Below are 18,611 nucleotides of genomic sequence, written 5' to 3'. Positions count from 1 at the left end.
AAAATGTTCTTCCTCTCACCTTGATGCCTCCCATCCTCTGCTCGCCCTTGAACTCTTTGCCATTCTTCAGCCAGCGGATGGTTGGTGTTGGGTTGCCGGCTGCAGCACAGCGGAACTTCACGGTGTTGGCGGCGGGCACAGCGAGGAGCTTCTTGTCCATCCGTTCGGGCCTGGTCCAATATGGGGCTTCTGTTGGTAAAAACAAAAAAAAACAAAAAACAAAATAGTACTGTTTTAGTTATCGGAAAATGACTTAATTAAGACAAACAGTTACATATAACAATTTGTGAGCAGTTTGGTACGTTGGCTTTAGAGCTGTGATGAACAGGAAGATGGATCGCTTTGTCTGACTTTTGCTCCCTGAAGAGATGCCTCTCTCTCCTCCAAACGTATCTGTCCCTTGTTTTCTATTTTATTGTGTATTCTTAGATCATAGAACAATTTGGGGAAAGACCCTCCAACAAATTATAGTTACATGATGTTGTGATTGCAAAAAGATGGCAAAGATGGGACAACTTGCTCCCCTGCCCTGTTTTGAAAGAAGTGCATCTTGGATGAGTTACGCACGTTTCCAGAACAGATGTGAGGTTGTGGTTTTTTGCAAGAGATCTTCCTTCTTTAAAATGCAAAGAGCACCAACACTGTTTACAGAGACTGACATGAACTTTAAAGTTTAAACTAGGTTTGTGTGTGTTTTTTTTTAATAACATTTTAAGTTTGATGAGATTTGGGGACTCATCAAAGTTAATCCATCAGCAACAACTTCCCCATCAGCATGTGTAGGAAAGTACCCGAGGCTCAAACGCTGCTCTGCAATGTGAAGCCCAACCTGGTGTCCAAAGAGACACCATTAAGTTTGTGACAACCGAGCGGTGTGAAACACAGTTTGACAGATTTTGAAAGAACATAATGTTGGTGCCTGAAGCGTCGCAAGGAGCAAACAAAACATATCATCTTCATCCTCCTGATAGCAATACAACAGTTCATCCGAATCGTCCAAACCTGAGAGTTTGGAAACCCGTCAGGCCAATTTATTGAGTTGTATTGAGAGGACACCGGACAAAGAGAGCGTAGCCAGTCAGACAGGCGTATTGTTCCCGCTGTGTGGGTGCGGAGTGTGAGAGCACTGAGGCATGGCTCACTCACCCTCTTTATAGGTCTGTGTGTGTGTGTTTCCCAGGACAAAAGCTGGGGAGGTAGCTGACCGGTCATCAGATGTCTCTTTTACTTTCCAAACACAGGAGGAGAGTGGGGAGCAAATTACCATCTCAATGGCAGCGCTTGTGTGTATGTTTGCATGCGCGAGTGTGTGCTATCAGACTGGGATTAGCCAACAGCTAAAAAGGTAATTCTTGCCCTCGACACCACATGGGCAGCTTTTAACTCCTCAGTATACAGCAGGTGAGATGTCAATCACTGCTGAACATAAAGCCTGAGCTGGATCTACTACACGTGCGAGTCTGTTCATCGTGATGCTGGCGGTGTTCTGATACATTTCAGACACAGATTACTTTGGCTCCAGCTTTACAGAGTAATGACAACCAGACTCAGGGAGATTTTCAGTGATGAAAGACGCAGACGTATCCTCTTAGAAAGCAAACAGAATGTCACGAAACTCTATTAAACAGACAGTAAACTGTGTGTGTGAAGAGTTAGTGAGACTCCTCAGCTTGCAACGACAAACACTCTCCGCGTGGAACCACACACACAAACTGCTTCCACCTCAAAAATGAAATATCTGTTAGGTTTCATTACTCCCCTCCGTCGGTCTCTTCTCTGTCTCTGCGTATGTGGAGCAACTTGCACAGTGTGGGACAACCCTCCAAGGAGTCTGAGCACATTGTTTTCTTGGCATCGTAATCATCCACACATACACACACACAGTTAAACAGAAAAACACACAGTTTTTAAACAGTCTCTCTCTCTCGATGTGTGGTCCTGCTAGTCCTGAACTCATCTGGGCCTGAAAACACCTTCCTGCTGCTGCTGAACCTTTGGCCACAATGACGTCTTTGGCTCAAAATAGACGCCGACGTGGATTCAATACAAGCTTGAGAAGTCTCTGTGGTTTTTGTCCACATAACACACAAGACTGGTTTATTCAGTGACCTTTAGCTGCTAAGCGCCACTCCTCAAAACCACCTGTCAGTCAAACAGAGTAGGTGCAACTGTGATGTCTTTTTCCAAAATTTTCTGGCAATAGATTTTTTTTTCTACTTCCCAAGAAAAACATTGTCCTGTGCACAAGAGTTGGTGACAGGGTGCAGCTAAGGCTAAATAGATGTTTAAATCTTTAAAAAATGAAAGAAAAAAATGTTCACCCCTTTCTCTCTTTCATGTAGGTTCTTTAAAATTGGCTTTTTGAAAATTTTTAAAAGGTCACATGGAATCTGCCATCAATGATATGACAGAAGAGTTCTACTTAGAATATGCAGAGAAACACCTACAGTCTCATAAAGGTGGGGTCAAACAGATCACCTATCACTCAACATGATTTTTTGATTATTACGAAGTGGCGAGTTGAGTTCACAATTCAGAATTTTTTATATTCTCGTCAGTCCTTCTATAAAAGTGTATAGAACCAAACTTTTCATATAGTCCTTAAAGTCCTCCTTCCTTAGATGTCAAGTTTTTAACCTTGCTGACATGTCCATTACAGGACAAGCCATGAGCAAAAATCTGCCATCAACGATATGACAGAAGAGTTCTACTTAGAACCTGCAGAGAAACACCTACAGTCTCATAAAGGTGGGGTCAGACAGTCACATAGAAGAAAAGAAATAATCCTAAGTACTTGCTCGCATTTTTTTATTACAAGTCTGAGATTGTGAAAGAAAAGCGCCCCATTTGGATAAAATGGCGCCGCTCTGCTCTAATAAAGTCTGTATTTTATACGCACAGCATCATGACAAAACCAACATCCACTTTAGTAAAAAGCTACATTCACGTGTTTGATATTGACTTAGAGAAACTTAGAAATAGCAGAATGTCTCAGATGTTTTCTCTAAGAGATTAAAGTATGTCAACTGCTGTGTGGTGGCTGGCTGCTGCTCCACTTCCTCCCTTCTGTCACACTGCAGATGTGAGTTAGCCTGCCTGCTACTTCTCACTCACTAGAATACACAGCTGTCACACATCGTCTTACATGTTGCTAAATTTGTTGAGAGTTGCATTTTTTAAAAAAAGGTTGCTGAAGGGTCTGAGAAGTAGCTAAATCTAGTGATAAATACGACAAGCGGGCAACGCTGCTTGCAGGATGTCATTCGTTTCTAGTGTCATATTTTATCAACTTCTAGTTACTGACTAGTGCCTCCTTGCTAGACCAGATGAGCACCCCATGTGAGTTAGCTCAGTAACTTGCCCGAGTTACTCATTTCTTGCTGGCCAGAGATGTGGGTAGAGCAAGAATAGCATATTCATAGATTCCCATTACCTTACTGAAGAAAAATACCCAAGCCATTTTAAGGCATTTTTTTTGTTATTGGCAAAATCTTTGAATTGTACAATTTTTTGGGATACAATGATTAAAAAATTGCCGAAGTGAAACTTCAGGCATTATTTTGATTTCATGTCAGCATATTTTTTGTTTAATGTAAAGTCCTGTTTTGCATTCTCAGGAAGACACAGGGATCTCATCCCCTGTCTAATTGTATGGATGGTATTTCCTCACTGAAAGGGAGTAGGGTTTTCAGAGAGGGAGGCGAAGGAGGGGGGGCTCAAAACAGATACCCCTTAACCTCCACTGGGATGGGATCTCCACATGACCCTGCCCTGCATGGATATGCAGTTGCTGTAGTGGAAAGTGGTTTACCATAACATCTTCTCTCAGCTCTGCAGTTACAGTGTCACGTCCACCTGTCAGCTGCAGAGGTTAACCGGGCAGGGAAATCTCTCCGGGAGCCTAAAAATACACGACGGAGTTCCAGCTTGGTTGGTTTATGTTTGATAACAGATTCCAAAGTGTGGCTAAAGGAATCTCTGAACACAGAAGGAGGTGAGCTCAGTCAGTGGGGAGAGTTTCATTCCAAACAAAGTCTCCCTCCCTTCATTACAACGGTAAACAGCATGATCTAAACTCAGTGACGTCCGTAGAAACAAGTACAACGCAGACATTACAGTGTTTTATGGAACTACAAGTTATGCATATTCATCACCTTCACTACACTGGCACATGGGAGGGTTTTCAAACCTTTTTGTTTGTTAGAGAGCATATTATTGAAACATTTCAACTAACTTCAATGAAATCTGGTTCATCGTTAAGCCACCTTGAAAGAAAATTATTCACATTTAGGCAGGATCCACATTTTTTTCCACATTTTTATACTGGGAGATTATTTCTAAAGGCCTTATGATATTTTCTCATGAACTACTAATTTGAAGGACAGACATCTGGCAAAATGCTTGCACAGTGTGTATTTTGATGGTGATCCAGATTCAGATAAAATGTTTCTGAATACTTTTTGTTATTAAAAAAACAAGATTAGTGGATTGTGCAGCCTTGGCAGGGGTGCTGTTTTTAAAAAAAAAACAAACAAAAAAAACTGACTGCACTTATCTTGTATTTGAATCATGTGTTGCCGTAACAAGTGTTCCACACACTTTGAAATGTACCCCCTTACAGCCCTTTCTAACTCTCCCTCTGACTTGTGGCTCTGTGTTGCACATCAGAGAAGCGTGACTGGGAATCTTCTTCCAGTCTGACTGTAGCGCAACAACACAACAGCAATTAGCTGCAGCAGGACACGGAGCAGAGCCGAGGGCACAAGGCCCTTCAGCGCTGAGACACCGATCTGGGTGAAGGGGGGCAGAGAAAAAAAAAGGGGGGGGGGGGGGGGGGTGTTTTAATTGTGTAATTGTATAATTTGCCCTCACTGACGCCTGCGAGCACACAGGCAGATTTCATTACAGATTACACTGGGGCTCTTTGAAGGCACGCTGCCCCGGAGGGCCTGCAGGGACTCAAGGCAAACAGAACTGGAGGAATGGAGTCTGTGGAGCAGCGTAGTGTGGCCCGGCGTCCGGCTCTCTGCTCTCCTGCCAGGGTAAACAAGGGGGCTGCATAGCTCCGGAGCACAGCAGAGCACAGATTAGGCTCTGTTGAAATTCCTCCCCCCTGACACACACACATACACTACCCTTTCGCTTCACGCAGGCTCGGAGAGTGCATACTGCTTCCCACTTAAATAACTCAAACTCATCGTGTGAGGGCAAAGGATGGTTGAGTGTCTTAACTTTTTTATTTGCTCTGTCTGCTCAACATCTCTGAAGCATTGAATTTAAAAATGTTGTTGAATTGTGTTGCTTCAAATGAGTGATCAAAGAGCAGAAGCTATAATTCTCCTACTAAAGGTGATTAAGGACGATGTTGCCCGCAGGGTAAAGCATGTTTGTGGATGCCTTTGTTTCATTTCATGTTGTTTTCTTAAGGGACTTTACTTTGTTTACGCATTTGGCAGACGCTTTTATCCAAAGCAACTTACAGGTAGGATAAGGGGGTCTTGCCTAAGGACCCCTACTGGAGGTAGCACCTTTCATGCAGGAGATTTGAACCCAGGTCTCCCACACAAAAGGTGGCAATAATACCTCTACAATATGTCTCATTAGAGAGAAGAGGCTTTCTCCTTCAATCCTTCCAAACAATCCATACTTGTTCAGTCTTTTTCTAATTGTGCTGTCATGAACTTTAATGTTTCGAACTGAGGCCTGTAGAGTCTGAGCTGGAGCTCTGTTTGTTCTCTGAGCACTACATGGTCTTTGCTGGGGGTGAACTTGAACCTGATGTTCAGAGCCTGTGATGGCCAGAGAATTTTTGTTCTGTCCTGATACAAAAAATCTTGGAATTAAAAGACAGTGTACTTTGTTTTTCTCTTTTTTAATGTTTGTGGAGAACAAGCTCATGTCTGCAGCAGCTTTGCTTCAACTCACATCCTCAAACAATCAGCTTCTTTTTCTTTCTCCGTCTTTCCCGCTCTCTCGCTTTCCAAGTCTCTGTCAATCAGCAAAGACTTTTCTGCTCCCACTCCTCATTAATAGTTTGACTCTTTCACCATCTCCACATCTTGGAACTCTCTGCTTGTAGATGTGGATGTTCTTCCGCTGACTATCAGGGACTCTCTGTCTGGCTGTGTGGCTTGTCACATGGCTCCTTCCTGCTACAGTCGGCTAATTAGCGGTGGCTTAGCGGACATTAAACAGCGATAGGGGTTTAATGTTTCTGAGCTAATCCCTCTCCTTTTGGCTAGGAAATTGGAGCCTCATATGTCATGAGGTAGACTTACATCCAGAGATTAAGTCTGGCAGTTGGGGGCTATTTACTGGCATTCAGGATGTCTGCAGTAAGTTGCTGCTGCTGCCACTTGGGTCCATTTGGAAAACACTACAGGCTTTCAGTGCAGGGGAAAACTGCATATTCAAACACTTTCAGGTTTTTAACTCTGGAGGTGTTAAAGCTTATCCATAGTGACTTGCAGCACAAAGACAGCAACAAGGAGCTTTCTGCAGCGTTAACTCTGCATCCTAATGTGCTGCTTTCACGTACATTGTCTCTGGATGAAAGCATCATACATACCTTTAAAGAAAAAGGCATCTGAAAGTGAGGCAAGATTACGTTTTAAATTACATCCGAGGTAAGAAAAATGAAGGGATTAAAGTTGAAAGTGACAGGAACAATAAGACGGACAGATATAGTGAACATTAACAGACATCCAAGTATGTAACAAGTGAAAGAGCGTCTCAATGACCTGAGCAACTTTGAGAACGTTTACTGTTATTTTGATCGACTGAGAGAGATTGGGTGTGACATGGAACCAACTCATACTGAGAATCAGTGCAACGTCAGCATTTTAATCCAAGACCATCAAAACACTCATTGAAGATTGATGATCTTTTTGCAAGAAAATCTTTTTTAACTAGTTCTGCAGCAGTTCATTCTAGAATTGTTTCACTGATTTTTCCCTTCCACTCCCACTACCCAAAGCACCTCTAATGCAGATGCACGGATCTCTGGAATTAAAAATCTCTTGTCTTTCAATCTCCTATCTCCTGCCATGTAACAGTGGTAATATGATGGCAAAAGACTGGGTGAAACCGTAATGATAACCACAGGGCTGTCTCAGCAGCAGCATCTCCAAAAAGTCACTGTCTTGGTATTTTACTTTGAGTCACGTGTGACGACATGGGTTTAAAGAGTCGTAGCGTTTTTACAAAGGGGCTTTGATTTCAGCAAGGCGTCCGCCTGTCGCTCCGTCATTGAAACTGCTCCATATTTTGCTCCTGGCACACATTTTATGAGCAATTAAGGTGGATGGGGATTGACTTTAATAATCATGACGTTTTTGGAACGACTTGGCTGTTTTTCAGTTGCTGTTTGCTGTCTAATTAAATATTTTTTATTTTGCCGTGTACATTTTAAGTATCCAAAGAGTCTGGTGTTCACCCATCCATCAATTCATCCACCCATTCCTGTCTCTTTTTCAGTGGGACTCCAAGTTTTTGGCTCCCCACTGTCTTCCTTCGTGTCTTTCCTTTTGTCTCTGATCTTTCACAGCATTTTCATGATCTAATTTCTCTTATTAATTCAGATTTTTCTCAGCCTGTCTTCTTCCATCCATATGGTACAATAAAGGCAGCGCAGTGTGGCGTCTGGCTTGGGTGGAGACGCTTTCTGTCTCTCTGCAGTCAAGCTTTCTGACAGAGCTGAGCATGTAATTTCTGCGAAGCCAATCCACATTGTTCTTTGTTCACCTGTATCTGAACTCGGCACATCTCTGAATTCCAAATCAGCTCACATCACAGCGGAGCACTTAGAGGGGTGTTACCTGCTGCAAACCACCAGCTTTTCATCTGAGCAACAGTGGAGTTCAGTTAAGCACTCTGGGGTAACGGGTTTCATGCGAGTTCAGCAAAGCAGCAGGTGGATACAAGAGCCACATAACGACAAGTATACATACAAAACTCTGATAACTCTAATCATCTTAACGGAGCCATAGATAGACTCACAGTGGCACACAAAAACTTTCTAAGGACATTGTTGTTGCTTCTGTAGGCAAACTCTTTCACCACAATGACAAGTAAAATAAATCCTAACTATAAAATGCTGGTTAACCTCTAGGAATAAAGGTAGCAGAGTGTGGCAGAAGTAATATGAAGCAAACATTTCCAGCGGCTCATTAAAAGAAAGGTTGCCAATAAATAGTGTTTTTTACACTGTTCAAACTGTACATCAACGTTTCTGTTGTTTTTCTTATGAAATTATGTGAAGTAAAGATAAGAAAATGAACATGTAAAATAGATTTATCAGGTGAGTTTCTTTCTTGGAAAACTTCTGCACTTCATTCCCGCTGGCAGCCGTTATTATCACTAATGTACTCCATATGTCGCCCATACTTCATGTTTAATAATCTTTGTCTCCAATGAAAGCCAACACAAATCTGGATCTGAACACATAAAACAACTGTGCCTCAGTTAGCATTTATTATTATCTTTATTGGAAATACATCCCACGTGTGGATCAAATCTATCTTCTTTCAAAACTAAGTTAAAAAATGTATCATCACACTATCAATGGAAAATACAGCCGCTAAAGCATTGTCTACAAACCTACATGTTCCCAACATGCAGGCTCACCCAGCTGCTACCAGCGCCCACTCCTGAGGTCATGTAGCAGCCTGTGTGGCAGGTGCTGCTCATGAAGCTTAACGATGTGGCTCATGCTGCCTTAATCAAACTCAGGTCCCCGTCTCGAGGTGATAAAGTAAACCAGGCACACTCCAGTGCGAAGAGAAATATTGCTTTGTTTGCTACTCAGAAACGGTGTGTTTGAGTGTTTGATCGATGCCAACACAGCAAGTCGTGTTGTGTGTCGTTCCAAAACGCTTTTGGGTAGTTACAGTTGATTCCACATGAAGCAGAGATAAGACGCCGCTGCCCGCTGTGATGGGATATAATACACCAAGTGATGTCACCTACTACAACCAACCACCCACCCGCCTGTTGATGACACCTCGTCACCTTCAGTTTGAGTAAATGAGAAATACTTTTTTCTTGAATCTGAGGGAAGACACAATCTAAGCTTTCTGTTTGCTCCTGCTTATAGTCTTGAGTCATTCGTTTTTATTTCTTATATGACTTTAATCTGTTGGCTACTCATGATGTTTTTCTTGTAAGGGATCAATTCATCCTATCACAATAATAATGGCTCATAAAGACGTGTAAAGTGGTCATATTTTTCCTTTCTGTTTTTGAGGTTCAGGGAAAGCATCGGAAATATTGCCTCATGAAAAACAAATGAGATTGACTTCATAATTGTGTGAGAGTAAAGATTAATTAAGAATTCACCATTTCCATTACCTGCATCTTCTGGATCTTCGTCATAGTCTTCATCATCACCAGATGACAGAGAATCTGAAAAAGGGAAACACAAAGACATTTCAGAGTTCATTATTAATGTTTTGGATTTCAACGATTGATTCCTGGTTAAGCTCTGAACTTTGTTTGGCATCAGATAACAATCTGGCAGGTCGGCAACTCAGAATCACAGTTATGCAAGAAAAAAAACATAAAATAAGACTGTAAAAATAGCTGAAATTTGCACACATTACAGATTAAATGGTGCGTGCTCACAAATGAGTATTATTATACAATTATAGACACAAATGCGTGGGTGCACAAATGCACGTTCCACTCAACTGTGCAGAAACTCATGAATGAGTGTACAGTTCTGTGTAGTGCGGCGGCTCTCAAATATTACAACCCAAACATTTCCACACATGTCAGAAATCAGAGGCTCATTTGTGTGGCTGTCTGAAAGTGTGTGCACATGAAGACACAAACCCAAATGCAACCCTTTGGAGCTATCCTAGCAAAACAGACTAACTGGCGCTTGCTAACAGGTCTGCGTGTCAGTCTAATTATTTTGCAGCCACGGTCACTGTTTAGATTTGCTGTATCACACTTTTTCACAGCAGCGTTGTAATTATTTTCCCTCTGACCTTGGAGTTTTCTGGTTCAGTTCCTCAGGTCTGTTTAATGAGAGCCAGCTGTTACCTCGACAGCCCCGGTGAGCTAAATCTGCTCCTGAAACTCCTGACTAGCAGGTTTTTGTTTCTATTATTTGACACCTCAGTCCACAGAAGCCCTCCATGACTGTGGAACAACTCAACAGAGATATTCATCCAAAGTTTGGTGGAATTTTGCAGACAAGGAAAGAATTATTTTTTTCCCCCGGTGGTGAGAAAACAAGCCTTAAAATGGAATATGGTGAGGAAGACACACACACTGGTGTCACACCATAAAATTACAAACCCTATTTTGAATGGGAAAGTTTTCTAAAATGGAACAAAAACTACAATGAGCAGATTAATTGGTGACAGGTGAGGGTGTCGGGATTGGGTACAAAAGGAGCATCCACCAAAGGGTCACTTTTTCCAAGAACCTATGAGCCGTGGCTCACAACTTTGTACCAAACTCAGTCAGAGACATCGATCAACTAAAAATACATATTTCTCAGTACAAGACGGCAAAGAAGTCTGGCCGTGTATGCAAAACATATGTCTCTGACGAACCTCCAGAAATTTATGATGCATCTGCAAAACCTCTAAGCCTCCTTTTCATGCACTGCAGCCTGCAGATAAGTTCTTTCATCCCCTCACTGCTTCTTGTCTTCAACATGAGTACCGTCTGTGTACAATACGATCTGGCTGCTTTCTGCTGCCTGGACGACGTCCAGGTGCTAAATCTAATACTGCTTCATGGTATCTGACACCTTATTCAAATATTTGAGGAACAACACAATACAGCATGTGTGTTGTAGGCGGACCGGTGTTTAAAGTATAGGGAGGGGAACAGGATACTGTCATCACACTTCTAAAGCAATTCAAACAGGTACTGAGTGCTAAGATGATTTGTTTCACGATAGCTAGCAATGAATTTGCGTCCTGTGTGGTTTCAACCCGAGACATGCTGAGCAGAGCTGGAAGCAAATTCACTTATCTCACGTTATTCATGCACTTGCTTCAGAAGGAAAAATTGACGTTAAAGCAGAACATGACTTTCTTCTGCATGCTTGTGTGCTTGTATGTGTCCTGCAGTCTAGTGCTGATATGCAGGTCCAAGATGAGAAGCTGTCCACTTCTAATCAGTACTGGAAAAGGACATTTTTTCCCCGGCTTGCAGCTAAACACGTGTGTATGCGAGTGTGTTTAGGTAGGTGAACTCAGAGGGAGCCAACTTGTGCATTTATTGCTACCCCATCTGGTTCCAATGCAGAAATCTTTTGAGTTAATTGCTTTCTAATTAGCTGTCAGTAACTGGCTCAGCTGGTGTGCATGAGTTTTACAGGAAAATGCTGGCTGACTTTTAAGCTGCAGTTCACTCCCTTCTGACCACCCCCCCACCACCACCACACACGCTCCCTCCCTCCATCCTTCACTCCATGCATGCTTATTAACTATCTGCTTGCATCACACACTTAGAGAGTTCATCAAGCTATCATCCTTACACTAGTTCATGAATTTCACTTTTGATTGTGCATCAGGAGGTCTGATCTGTGGGGAAACTTGTCCGGATGTTAGCCAATGAAAGTCTGTCAGTGCGGTGCGTACAGTGTGTGTGTGTGTGTGTGTGTGTGTGTGTGTGTGTGTGTGTGCGTGTGTGTGTGTGCAGCTTGGCAGGGATCTAATTGTGAGTTGAAAGCAGGCAAGGGGAAAATAATAGAACCCTCCTCCTAAGCAAGATTTCACTGTCATGTTGAGACATCACCACTGTAACCACTTAAGTATTTTTGATAGGAATTACTTTGAGTCTCAATTTGTCTATCATACAGACAGAAAAAGCAGGACAGGTCCGACTTCAGAGAGTTCTGCTGGGTGCAGCCAATGTCCCAAGTATCATGAAAAGGTTCACAGGTTACAGCTTTGATTTAGACCCAAGTTTTGAAGTAGAAAGACTTGAAGTACAAAATGCTCCCACCTGTCACCCTGAAGGTGTAGTTGCAGAGCAGCATGTTGCTCAGTGCGAGTCGGCACGAGTAAACTCCGGAGTCCTCGTACGACACATTAATGATGCGCAGCATCCGCTGGCCCAGTCGCGTTCGGTTGTTCGGCACAAGTCCAGCACCGTCCTTGAACCAGACGATGGGCTCTGAGTGGTCCTCTAGCTCACATGGCATTTCCAGGGTGTCCCCCATGACCAGAACATAGTCGTCCACGAAGGCTGTCTCGCTGGACACAGAGTCTGCAAACAGAAAGGGGAAAACAGAGTTTTATAAAACAAAATCCAACTTGACCTATGATTTAATTCAAATCCAATGAGCATCTTTATTCTTCTGCCTTTTGTTCCGTTCTCTGTCAAGATGATCCCACACTGCTTCAATAATGTTGAAGACGGGAGGATTCATCCCTCCATAAGACCTGTTGCCACTGATTTTCAGCCCACTTCTCGTGTCATTTGGCATAGCTCAGCCTTTTCTCCCTGTTTCCCTTTCTTAAGAATGGCTTCAAGATCGACACCCTTTCATAGAGACCATTTCTGATGAGGCTTTAGTGAACAGGAGATAGATCAATTCAAGGGTCAGATACATCTCTCAGGTCCCGCGTCAAGTCTTTTTTGTCCTATTTATAAGGAATATCCCTTTCACATACTGTTCATCTGTTACCAACTTTTTTGAAGAACACACGGCACATCACTGTCAAACTGTGTTATCTTTGTCATGATCTAACTAAAGGAATGGAAACGATGATGATGTCTATCTGTGACAGGCTGCAAGTGTCTAAAGACTAAGTTGCTAAGTTGTCTGTTATGAACAAAGATGGCAGTGGTTCATCCCATGAGTTAGGGGGCCGTTTTTAAAGAAGTTAAATAATCAAAAAGAAGCATTCCTCAAGGACTGGACTGAAAATGAGTAAAAGAAAAAGCAGCCAATGTCCAATGAAAAACTTTGAAAGACCTTCAGAAAGCCTGGAGAACTATTGCTCAAGAGCACTTTAAAATATTACAAGAAAGTCATGCTTTTTCCAGGACATATTAAGACTTTTTCTCCATACTGTACATTTATGATATAAAAATGCAAAATATGATCTTGTTATCTTCATCTGCATGACCAGATGCAATTGATTAGTTTTGTGGTTTAGACTGTTGGAACATCTGTCTGTTTTCTTCCTGACAAAGCAGAATTACCTTAAAGCTTTACTGTATTGAAATTCTGCAACGCAGAGGCCGCCCAGTCATAGTGTTTCCTTAGTATAAAGAAGGCAGTGGTGTACAGCTAACTGCAGAGTTGCTGGCAAGCTATCAGCTAATACGCTTCTGGAAGTCACAGCTTTTTGAAGAAGACAGATCTGGGCCGCGTGGAAACGAACCACCCTCCTCTGCAGCCATCTCTGTCAAACACCAGCTCATTCACTCCAGTAGAAGTGCCAGCTTAGTTAGAACCGGGGAAACATGTTTTTCTAACTTCACTCAGGATGCTGACCCCCACTGAGGATGGAGCAGACATGTTTGGATAAAATAACAGAGGTCCCTTGTTTCTCCTCTCATCCAATAATCAGAAGTGTTGTCTTATTCAGACGTCAATCGCACATTATCGCTACTGGGGAGAGATGGAGTGGACATCCTCATGCAACTAAGCAACTAAGCAACTAAGAAGCATTCGAATGCATTTAAACTTTCAGCCATCGGAGACGTTTGTGAATGAGCCGCTTCGGCAACAAATGACTCAACACGCACTTGTTTGCACACACAGGAGCACCGCCTCACACTCATGGGAAAAACTGAATGAGGTGTGCTGAGAGAGTGATTTATGAAGGCCAATAAATACACCCATTGCTTAATGCAGACGGGGCCACGTAAGTGAGTGGCGGACTTGAACCCAGCCCGCTCAAATACAGCCTCAACCTGAGAATAGGAAATCGGAGCTGAAGCCGCAAGGTTGAAATCAAAAGTGGTGAGTGATGAGTGATGAGTTTTTTGAATGCGAGGCAGGCTGCTGGCGTGTACAAACGCACCCTCCCAGGCCAACTGCATGATTAGCAGTGGCAGCAGGTAATGCTGACAGAGTCACTTTAAAACACATCTGTGCATTAGCTCATCATCAGTCCATTAAATGACAGTAACAATACAAGATTCACTGACGATAACTATATAACTAGCTCATCTTTTATTGCTAGTTTCTTGAACAGCCAGTCACCACAGCCACTGGATAAATGTAAATGCAATCAAATGAACCAAACGCAATATTTTTCTTCTACGTTTCTACGGGCCTTGAATAAAATGGATGGATAAGATGAATTGGGAATCTCAGTCCTAACTCATACTTTACAAAAATACTGCAGACATTAAGTTAATAATGTACTTAACAGGGCTGTACGGAGGCCTCTGGATTTGACAACAAAAATTTACAACACTTTTTGTTCAAACAAAAAGCTCATTCAGGAGAAGAAAAGCACTGAGGCAACAGTGAGGCAAAATAAATCCAAGCCCGGCATGAATGGCTCTCTACCTTTTGTATATTACTGTGAGAGAAACATGAGGAAATAGGCTGCAGAATATCTTCAGGTCTTAAACATGGGGAATTGGGCTTTATGGGGCAGATATAATATTCTCCAGAGACTCGTAGCTCACTTTGGCTTTATGGACCCCAAGCGCTCGACCACAGCCTCCACTGGCGGCTCAGAATGAGCAGCAGCAGCAGCACAAAGACTCAGCTGGAATTGTTTTTCTGTATTAGGCACACATTTCCTTTTTAAAGAGGTTGCTTCAAGTAGATTAAAGAAACATATTTCTACGCTACACCCAATGATATTTAAGCCCCCGAATGCTTTCAGATGGGGAAAAATTTAAATTGGCATTTGTTAATAGCAAGGCAAGGCAGTGCAATACTTTAGTGTGATCCTTTGCTCTGATCTTAAGGGTGATCTTTGGATGCTTCGACTCTCAGAGGCTGAACGAGTGCACTGCGCTGCACAAAACTAATTTTCCTCCAAATTTGAAAACAAATGCATAACTTCTCAGGTGTCACACAAAAGAGCAAAGCTCTCCTTTCTTGGTCACCATCAGTGACTGAATGTCTGTTGATGCTTCAGATCCCGCACTTTGAAGTGCAGATTTGAAGCTGCTCTGAATCAACGTGGATTTGGGTCGAAGGGCCACACTTTGTGCCGCTGCACAACCTTTCAGGACCGATCGACCAGTCATCGAGCTTCAGAAGAGACCGAGGCTGCCTTGTTGTACATTTAAGTGAAAGCACTGTACTGCGAGGTCAGAGGTTTGAGCAACAAAAGATCACGCTGGTGTAAGTGAGTCACAGAGAAATATGCGGTGAGGAATTCCCGATTAGGGACTGGGCACTTTCAGTGAAAAAAAAAACAAAAAAAGAAACCGAGCAGCTGTGTGCCCAGCTGTGCGGGACTGTGGTTGTACTGAGCAGCTCCAAGGTGAGAACTTTCCCTAATATGAAAAATATGAGGGATGAAATCAAACTGGATCAGTGTGTCTTGTGTGCTTCTAACAGGAGAATTAGGTTCGCTTTTGACAACAGGATGTTTTCCCGAAATATTAACAGGAGTGCTGGAACTCTGCCTGTAACTACTTCCAGTTTTCATTTCTGATTCAGAACTAGATCCAGAAACCTGAACTCAACATTGTTCTTTTATGTTAGTCTAAGAACACTGAATACTATATACCGTCGAGGCAATGTGCTGAACGCTTCGACTCAGATCACTGAAAGAGTCACTAAGCTGAGAAAGATGACTGAGAAAGAAGTCAAATGCTGGAAAAACTCTACTAACTCTATCCTGCAAGCCTCAGGAGTAGTACTTCCTCCCTACCAGGGCCATTTTTGGGGGTGAAATTTCTGTTTAGCACCTGGTTCCTACAGTGGAGATGAAGCACCCTGGTTCTTGGAAATGGTTCAAGAGGTGGGAATGCAGCTTAAGTTGGCAAAGTGATTCAAACAAAGCAGATGAACAAAAGCTCTGCTCTGACTTTCTGGTGGCATGCAGTCTGATATCAACATCTAGACATTCCCGCTGCTTTCTTGTCCGGCGCAGCATGTGTGAGCTATCGGCTGCCTGGTGTGTGTGTGTGTGTGTGTGCGTGTGTGCGTGTGTGTGTCTGAGAGGGGGTAATAACACTCCTTTCAGCTGCCGGAACCGAGGCCCAGCTGGAAGCAATGTGTGATATGTACTTTCTGAGCATGTGTGTTAATGTGGATGTGGGCTCAGATATGTATGCGTGTGTACGTAGGTACGACTGCAAACCAGATACCGCGGCTTTGTGTGCGTGTGTATTTGTGCAGGGCAGGCTGGACAGTCACACCATAAATCAAGAGGCCCCTGCCCTCCTGGCCCTCTTTACCCTTTCAGTTCAATATCATAACAAATAACTCCTCCGAATAATATAAAGTCTGTCTTTGAGATACTGCCGAGCGTCGTTCGTTTAAGTGCCGCTTACAGACTCCATCTTTTCTGTGCTTCTGAAGAGGTTTATTTATCCTCTACAAACTTCTCCAGGGGCCAGTGGGCAGGCCGCGGCCCCAGGGATAAAAAGGCCTCTTTATGTGGGAAGCCTTTCCATGCTTACACACACACACTCATTGAAGGACCGAGTGTAAGATCATAGAGGAACAGGAAGGAGTGTAGACTGAGGAGCTGTCTCCATGGCTGCTGTGGTATCAGGTCACAGGAGGGAACACTGATGACTTTTACTTCTGTAAACCCACTTTAACCCAATTAACACAACTCTTTTGCTTATTATTTCCCAAAGAATTGCAAGTGTTATTGAATGTACACTGTGCAATTTTTAAAGTTTCCTTTCTCTATTTTGAGAATAGTTCAGTTGACAAAAAAAAAGACAATCTAAAAACAAACAGATCAATTGTCTCGATGCTGTTTTTTTTCCTCCAGATTTTCAATATTGCAGAAATATTGTATTCCTTAATGCTTTTGACCGCAATAATCAAATCGTGAAAATCAGAGGTATCATGGCAGCCATATAGCACATGCTTGTTCTTTGGGCCTTATTGCTTTGCCAGTGGGGTCTGTCACCAACTGTCCGACTTTGTTAGCGTGTCTCAAACAAAGTTTTTCAGGCCAAGTTTTGAGTTTTGTGAAAATGTGGAAAATGTGGAAATGTGGAAAGAATTAAATTCAAGCCAGAGTGGGACAACTCCTGAATCTATTCAAGATCTTTACAGGTGTGTTTTTTTCACCTCAGGTGTACCGAACGTGTTTCCAGGTGCTTTTATCTGTAATATTCAGCGTGAAGATGATGCATTTTAAAGTTTAGGTTTCTGTCAGTAAACGACTAAATTGAAGTAAAAACGACAAGTTTCATCTCTGCTGTGATGAAAGACCAAACCTTAAAGTGTCCTTAAAAGACTTTTGTCAGTTATGTGTCCCTTTAATCTCTTGCTGTTATGACAGTGTGATTTATGATGTTGGCTGCACGTCTTCTTGTTCAGCTGGCTGCTTTGCATAAAGCAACATCCAAACAGGTTAAACCAAGGTGGGAATGAGGCACCGGGAACTGTAAATGTATACGGGACTTGCTTTCTAAACAGATACTTTTATTGAGTCTGGTAGAAAAGCAGCAGTGCATATACCTTTTCAAACTATATCTGCATTAAAACTGCTTTTCAAAGTGATGGATTCCAGATGGTCCGGGGGGACATTAATCTTTATCAAGCTCTCTTTTTTCCTCCTCCTCACTACATTTAGCTAATAATAATAGAACAAGGCTGTGTTTCCAACATGTGCAGAGCAGGCTGCTCCCCAAACAGCAGCAAACAATTCGGTGACAAATGGCCTGTTGCAGGTAATTAGTTGTGTGCGTCTACTACTGTAAAAATATATATATATATTCCTTCTCTTTGAACAGAGAGAGCTATTTGGTGATCGGTCGAGGCCAATTGGTGTGCATGTGGTAGAAGCTGTCAACTGGCAAAGTATGCATGTGTACATTTTTAGATAAAAAGTGATGTGCACGTATTTATTAACTGCTAAATGTATCAGTGTGTAACAGTTAACAGACATCTAGTGGTGAAGTTGTAGATAGCAACCATCTCACATGGCGTCCACCCACAATTACCCTCTATTTTGAGAGGGTAGATTAGCTACTGAGAAGAAATCAAGCTAATTCTCAAGAACGTCATCATTATTGCCACATATCTGGGAAAATTCTTATTCTTGTTTTCTGCCTTTCTGTCTCAGAGAGTTTCCAAATTTGCTATGCCTCTTTGTATTTTGCTTCTTTGACAAAGGAAATTCACATGCTGTCACCTTTTTTAATGCATTACGTTCTTGTATTTTAGTGTGGTCCTCCTGTTCTCAAATGTGTACCCCGAATCTCTAATTACAGCATCTACAGCCACTAATTCCTCCAGTTCCTTGTTTGTTTTCTCTCTGAACATTATTCTTCCGTGTGTTTTTAAGGTAGTAATACGGTCATTCCCTTGTTTAGAAAGCCCAGCTGCTCAAATAGAACACTCAAAACAGCTTTTCTATAACAGTAACCTTTTGTGCTTGATAAGATAAGAGTTTTTTTTCAACTTTAGTCTGTGGTGTCTGGTCCAGTTCAATGCATGACAAACTACGAGACCGTGTCAAAATGACAGCTCA

At 42.4% G+C, this 18,611-nt stretch overlaps 1 protein-coding gene across 6 annotated transcripts in view; it reads right to left on the bottom strand.

The window, feature by feature from the left end:
• fgfr3 (fibroblast growth factor receptor 3) overlaps positions 1-18,611 on the bottom strand; it is a 67,731-nt gene that overhangs the window by 30,815 nt on the left and 18,305 nt on the right. For 4 of the 6 annotated variants that reach the window (XM_072366152.1, XM_072366154.1, XM_072366155.1 and 1 more), the window contains exons 3-5: positions 11,968-12,231; positions 9,337-9,402; positions 20-189 (exon numbers count right to left, since the gene is read on the bottom strand). In XM_072366152.1, coding sequence (XP_072222253.1) covers positions 20-189; positions 9,337-9,402; positions 11,968-12,231 — 500 coding nt within the window. The remainder of the gene's footprint in view (positions 1-19; positions 190-9,336; positions 9,403-11,967; positions 12,232-18,611) is intronic. The other 2 variants (XM_072366157.1, XM_072366156.1) reach the window with 1 other exon arrangement.

The sequence above is a fragment of the Leuresthes tenuis genome, unplaced genomic scaffold (assembly GCF_036924035.1).
Source record: "Leuresthes tenuis unplaced genomic scaffold, fLeuTen1.0.hap1 SCAF_15, whole genome shotgun sequence".
Taxonomy (NCBI): domain Eukaryota; kingdom Metazoa; phylum Chordata; class Actinopteri; order Atheriniformes; family Atherinopsidae; genus Leuresthes; species Leuresthes tenuis.
This window is presented reverse-complemented; position numbering and strand designations above follow the sequence as displayed.